General features: G+C 53.1%; 1 protein-coding gene across 1 annotated transcript in view; it reads right to left on the reverse strand.

The window, feature by feature from the left end:
- Window positions 1–7027, reverse strand: part of NADSYN1 (NAD synthetase 1) — a 28612-nt gene that overhangs the window by 16706 nt on the left and 4879 nt on the right. Inside the window, exons 4-6 of the mRNA XM_010837643.1 lie at window positions 4539–4592; window positions 4029–4118; window positions 1722–1777 (exon numbers count right to left, since the gene is read on the reverse strand). Coding sequence (XP_010835945.1) covers window positions 1722–1777; window positions 4029–4118; window positions 4539–4592 — 200 coding nt within the window. The remainder of the gene's footprint in view (window positions 1–1721; window positions 1778–4028; window positions 4119–4538; window positions 4593–7027) is intronic.

Genomic DNA, 7027 nt, shown 5'->3' on the forward strand with positions numbered 1-7027 from the left:
GAACTTAACCCTGGAGGCCTGGGATCTTGTTCAGATTCCCTGATGACTGTGTGTGTGAGCTCAACTCCTTTCATCTCCAAGGGCAGGAGCCGGGGGAAGCCCGCCTTTTTCTGTTCTGAGGCCTCGGCTCATGAACACAGGGCTCACCCTGGACCCTGGGCCACTTGTCCACGGACCACCACATCCCCTGCCCTTGAAACCCTGACCACGGGGGGCAGGGCTAGAATCTTGACCCCATCCTCCTGGGACAAGACCAGGGCTCAGGGCAACAAACAAAACACCCAGGATGGCACCCAGGGACGGGCCCCCAACCTGCACTGTCCAGGCTACAGCTGTCACAGGGCTGGCTTGAAAATGGCCGTGGATTTTAGTCCATGTGTGCCCAGGGCCAATTCCCGCAACTTGTTCCCAACCAAAGACAGCAAACAGCACCCTTCCACCTGCAGATGATCCCACGTGGGCTTAGGGGGTCACCTGGTGGGACGTTTAGGATGTGAAAGGGTCCTAGAAGAGTGAAACGGAATGAGTGTCGTGGCAGGAGGATTGCTGCTGAAATGACTGTTTCACACACACACGTGTTCTGGATCACCGTGACTTCACATTGTTCTCGTTGCTGCAACTCAAGGTCAGAAAAGCCTCCAGGCCACTTGGGAGACTCGCAGACCTGACCGACAGTCCCCTCCCCCAGTCTCAGCTGCACCCACCCAGACTGCCACGCGGGTGGCAGAGACCCAAGAGGGCTGGGGACACCGTGTCCCCGGAGTTCATATCCTGAAGCCCTGACCGCCAGCATCTCAGACATGACTGTGTTTGGAGATGAGGTCTTCAAAGAGGTGATTAAGTAAAATGAGGGCATCAGGCTGGGACCTAATCCCACAGGACTGGGGTCCTTGTAAGAAGAGGTCAGGACACAGACACTCACAGGGACGACCCTGTGGGGACACGGGGAGGAGATGGCCGTCCACACGCCCAGGAGAGCGGCCTCAGGAGGACCAGTCCTGCCCACACCAGGGTCTGGGATTCCAGCCTCCAGGCCTGGAGAGAATGAAAGTCTGCTGTCTGAATCCCTAGGCTGCGGAATTGGTTATGGAAGCCTGAACAAGTTAATGCACCTGGCAACCAGAATGGAAACTCAGGTAGGAGCCAGAGATACCAGGGGCCCCTCAAAACATTCCCTGTGAGCCCCTGGCTCCCAAGCCCCCACTGGAAGTAGATAGCACAGGGTTCCAGCAGGTTCCAGGATGAAGGGATGGACAAGGACCCCCTGGATAAGGCTGCAAGGTCAAAGCTCTTCACACCTGGACAGCCAGGTACCAAAGACAAGACAGATTTCTGATGCTGAGTTTTCACAGAATAAACAGGAGCCAAGTAAAGTCTTCCATGAGTTTTACAATCAGAAATCCCCCAAACTCGGCTTCTTGGGCAGCCCCGCAGCTGGAGCCCCAGCCCAGCAGGGAACCCAGGGTGGTAAGCCCCCTGCCAAGCTCCACCGAGCCCATCCCACGGTGTGAGCCGGAAGAGAGGAGGGACATCATGTAGGGACAAGGAGGCGCCCACTGCCCCATGCTCCTGGGCCCCTCCCCGCTTGTGACAGAAATCACCCCCCGTCTGTGTTTTCCTTACATGGGACACAGTGATGCCGTGACTCTGTCCCCAAGGGTCCTGCCCCGACGGCCCACTCCAGAGGAACAGTCTGACAGACGAGTTTTCTTCCCCAAGACTCACCTGCTTCGTCAGGTCCTGTAACATCCGGGGGAGAAAATACTCCTCTGTTTGCCTAGAAAGGAAACCACCACAGACCTGAGTAGGACCATCTCAGGGAAAACGCAAAATGGCATCCAGAGGCAGAGTAAAGCTCAGACTGAGAGTGCGGAGCCTGTGAGCTGGCAAAGGAGCTGTCGAGTTTTGACAATCGCTGTTGCAACCACTTTAAGTCAAAAAGAGAAGAGCAAGGCGACTGCATGAGGCTTCTGAGCAAGGCGACTGCATGAGGCTTCCGGGACATGCAACACCGAGGCACTCGGGGGCTCCCTCACTGGCCCTGCTTGCCCCACGCTTTCATTATGCCCTCTGAGAGGCACGTCAGGGGAACTGTCCAAGAAGGAGACACATTTCCCCACAGAGAAATGCGGCTGGAATTTCTGATCAAAATTCTTCAACCAGAAAGATCGCACTGCATGAAGCCAGCATGCAGAGACAAGCCTGTATCATCACTGAAGCAATCAGTCACGTTCCGAATTGTGAAAGATGGCCAGAGAGTTTAATACACAACTTCTGTACAAGCCATCCCAGAAAGTGAAAGTGTTAGTCGCTCAGCCCTGTCCAACTTTTTGCAACTCCATGGACTGTAGCCCACCAGGCTCCTGTGTCCATGGAATTCTCCAGGCATGAATACTGGAGTGGATTGCCATTCCCTTCTCCAGGGGATCTTCCCAACCCAGGGATCGAACCCAGGTCTCCTGCATTGGCAGGTGGATTCTTTACCGTCTGAGCCCCCAGGGAAGCCCAAGCCACTCCAAGGTCTACCCTAAAAGGCAGAATTCGAATACTAGATGGTTTCCAAAGCTGACTTCAAGTGGGCTGTTACCAGATGTACCATGAAGACACTGAATTAACTGGATTTCTTTTTGCTTTCTCAGAATTCACAAGAACCTCCTGGGAGATTTCAGTGACTTTTATTCCAGTAAATTTTTTGATAAAGTTTCTTTTTAATGTGGACCATTTTTAAAGTCTTTACTTAATTTGTTACAATATGGCTTCTGTTTTATGGTTTGATTTTTCAGCCCTGAGGTATGTGGGATCTTAGGTCCCCAACTAAGGATAGAACCCACGTCTCCTGCACTGGGAGATGCAATCTTAACCACTGGGCCACCAGGGAAATCCCTTAACTAAAATTCAAAAGCAGAGACATTGAGGGGATGATGCCGTCTCGCGCTCACTAGTGAAGGGAGCAGACACTGCAGACGCCCTCTGAGCCCTGAGCTGCCTTGGCATCCCACGATGAGCACTCAGTTCACCGTTGGTAGGTTTGTTCACGGTGATGTTGCTGTATCACAATCCGTTTTCAAGGGACAGCCGCCCAAGGTTTCTCCCTTCGTCGTCACCTCCCCCTTCAATTCACACATGAAGAAGAATGTATACGGGGCCCCTCTGGTGCCTCAGTGGTAAAGAATCTGTCTGCCAATGCAGAAGACACGGGTTTGATCCCTGATCTGGAAGATCACACATGCTGTGGAGCAGCTAAGCCCATGCTCCACAACCACGGAGCCTGTGCTCTGGAGCCCATATGCTGCAACCACTGAGGCCATGTGCCCCAGAACCCACGCTCTGCAGCAGGAGAAGCCGGCACAGTGAGAAGCCCACCCACGTCGTAACTCGAGAGTAGCCCCTGCTCGCCACAAATAGAGAAGAGACCACATAGCAACAAAGACCCAAGGATAAATACACACAATGTTTGAAAAAGAATGTATCTAGACGTATAACTGAATCATTTTGCTGCTCAGAAGAAATTAACACAACGCTGTAAATCAACTACATGTCAATAAAACGTTTAAAAATCACGTTAAAGATTCCGTCGGTAACAGCAGCGACAGTGGAAAAAAAAGCGCTAACTGTAAGAAGAACAGGACGATTCTGTCCCAGGGGACGCCTGGCAACGTCTGGGGACATTGTAGACTGACAGGGATGCAGATGTATCCGCCAGTGGAGGCCAGGGATGCTACTGCACGCTCTTCCACGCACAGGACGCCCCCACAACAAGACCGAGCCGGCCTCAAGGCAACAGGCCTGGAGTAGAGAAACCTGATCTGTAGGATCACGTGTAGAAAGACGGATGACGGGTGACTGATGACTGAGATTTTATGTGGTGTCTGATAAACTAGCTACAAATTAATCAGCAGCATCAGGCAGCGGTCACTAGACGACAGGCCCCGTGTGGGCAGGGACACTGGCCCGAATCTGTCTCCCCCACGCATCCTAGGAGCGGCCACCATCTGGGCTCCTGGACCACGGCGCGGGCAGTGACTCACCGGCTCCTGGACCACGGCGTGAACCAGCGCAACTCTCGGTAGTTGCCCTCATTCGCCAAGGCCATCTTGGGTCTGATGAGCAGGATCTTCCTACAGACAAGGGAACAAGGCCGCTCCTGAGATGAACACGCCCCACGTGACATGGAGCAGCCACCAGCCCGTCCACCCTGACCGTCGATGGGGACAGAGCAGCTAAGACCTGGAGGGTGGGCACTTGCCGGCAACTGATGCCCAGGGTCTGCGAGGCAGACCTTATTACAAGGTCGCCCTCCCAGGACTGACCTTCTGACCACAGAGCTGTGTGTCCCCAAACTCCACCCATCGTCCCTGTACCTGATGTCTGAAGGTGTCAGTGGTGACAGAGCCCAGGAGAAGCAGGGCCACCCAAGACACCTGCCTGCCTGGTACCCCACCGCCATGAAGGTAGTTCCAGAAGAAGCCACGGCCCCTGGGGACCAAGCCCCGAGCCTGGGGGAAAAGGGGGTCATGCTGCTCCCAGCGGTCACCCACCTGTTGAGGAATATCACCCTGCAGTTATAGCGGACGTTTCGGTGCATCACGGGCCTGCGGAGAGAGGGCATGCACGTCTGCAAAGAGCAGAGCCCCACGTCTGCTTTAACATGAAGTTTCTCCGGGTCCTCTATGGGAATCAGAAGGCTCCTCTGTGGTTTCTCAAATAAAAGTGAACAACAAACCCGAGTGTTTCTGCCACGGCACAGACTCTAAATGGCAGAGTCTTCTAAATCCAGCAAAAGTCCCTCCCACTCAGGGCTTGTCCTCTCCTTCCAGAAGGTTCTCAGACCATTGAGTGGCCGCCTCCCTCCCTCTGCTCACATCCCTGCTGCCATGTCACCTGTCCATCCCCTGCTGGCCTCAGGGACTTACCCCTGCATGTCCCCAGTTCTCTGCCACAGCATCTCTCCTGACTGAGCTCCCCCACCAAGAAGGCAGGGCAGGGGGACCGGCCCGGGGAGCCAGGGCAGGGGCAGGGGGTGGAGGGCGCTGGACAGATCTGCTCGCCTCTTTGTCTGGACCCCTCAGGACAAACACTCTCCCTGATCACCTGGAACCTTCCTCCTCTGCAGCGGAGGGGCCAGTGCTCCAGAGGCCAGGGTACTCTGCTGGCCTCCGGCTGGGGCAGCACCAGGCGGGGATGGCAGAGTCCAGCTCGGGGCGAGAGTGCAGGAGCTCAGGGCAGAAGGCATCAGGCACCCGAGGAGGAGGGCCTTAAGGATTGATCATGAAATAAAAAACAATAAGGCCCAGGCCCAGGGACAAGAGAAAAGAGGGCCGGGGTGCGAGATGACAGCACTGTAAGCAGTGCGGGCTGTCAAGTCAGGCGGCCAGGCTCCATCCCGCTTCACACTGGCTGAGCCGAGCGGCCCCGGTTCCTCCTCTCGGAGTATTTTAAAGGGCAGGATGCAGGCAGGCTGCCTAGGCCGGGGCTCGGCACACGGATGCCGCCAGCCAGCACTCCCACGTTACGGTTTCCATTCCTCCTGGGCCAAACCAAAACCTCACTGCATTCACGTTCATACAGAAACGTGTTCAGGGCAGGAGGTGAACATCTTTTAAACGAAAAAGAAACCTTCAGTGAATATCTGACTTCCAGCGTGAGTAAGCCTCTCAGACAAAAACAAACCAAAAGCATGACAAGAAAGATTTTAAGCTCAAAACGTAAAATTAAATAGCAAACAACAGACAAGGAAATGTATTTTTATCATATATGGGCACAGCTTGATATCTGTCATGTGTAAAGAACTCTTAATAAATCAGACACAAACACTTCAATTGCTGGCAAAAGAACAAGCAAGAGTGTGTTACAGATGCCGAAAAAACAAATAGGAAAGTTCTATTTCATAAATCATGACAACAAAGAAATATGATAGCTTTGTTAAAAAAAGTTATTGCTTACTCTAAGATTTTCTCTATCTTGTTTTTTTAAGGTTTCTTGATTGTGAGCTGGCCCCCTGTGAGCAGTGCTAAGGGTAACAAGCCTCTAGGCACAGAAAGCCGGGAGGAGACTCAGCATCTTTCTCTTGAATAAGACACTTCTAGATGGTGAGAATCAGTGGCATCAAGGCATAGCCGTTACTTTGTTCAGTGGTACTTATACTGCGACCCCAAGGACTGCAGCCCGCCAGGCTTCTCTGTCCATGAACTTCTCCAGGCAGGAATACTGGAGTGGGTTGTCATGCGAATTCTTAGTTTCAGTATGAGGGATCTAGTTTCCTCACCAGGAATGAAACCTGGCCCCCGCTGTACTGGGAGTGCGGAATCTTAGCCACTGGGCCACTAGGAAAATCCCAGAAAAACACTTTAAAATATGATTGTTAATATTTTAAGGGCAAAAAAGTAGAAAAATTAAAGTCAGATTACAAATTCAAGGCCAGAAGAGGAAAATAGGCCAAGAGAACAAACAGAAAGACAAGGGGAAAACAAGAAAGAAAGGAAACACGGTGACCAGAACACTTAATAGAGTGGCAGGAATCCGTCCATGTGGTGGGCTGAGTGGAGACCCCACTGATGGCCCCGTCCTGATTCCCGGGACCCGAGGACGTGTCACCTCACGTGGCAAAAGGGACCCTGCTGACATCATTAAGCTACAGATCCTGAGACAAGAGATTACCCCAGACTCCCCAGGGCTCTCATCGGAACCACAGGGGTCCTTATACGAGGGAGAAGGGCGCTCGGAAGACATGAGACAAAGGGGGCAGGGGCTGCTGTGAGGATGGAGGGAGCGGCCTGAGCTGAGGACTGCGTGCCAGCCTGGATGCTGGACTTTACAGGAAAACCGATTCTCCTCCAAGAGCCTCCAGAAGCAACCAGCCCCACTGACCCATTTAGACTCGTGACCTCCAGAACCACAAGACAGCAAGGTTGTGTGGTTCTGTGTTTTGTGTTTGTGGTAAGCTGTCACAACAGCACAATAGGAAGCAAACATGGCCCACATATCAAGAAGTATAATAAATGTGAGCAAACTGGGCTAAAAACCCTCT

This window comes from Bison bison, unplaced genomic scaffold (genome assembly GCF_000754665.1).
Source record: "Bison bison bison isolate TAMUID 2011002044 unplaced genomic scaffold, Bison_UMD1.0 scf7180017864080, whole genome shotgun sequence".
Taxonomy (NCBI): domain Eukaryota; kingdom Metazoa; phylum Chordata; class Mammalia; order Artiodactyla; family Bovidae; genus Bison; species Bison bison.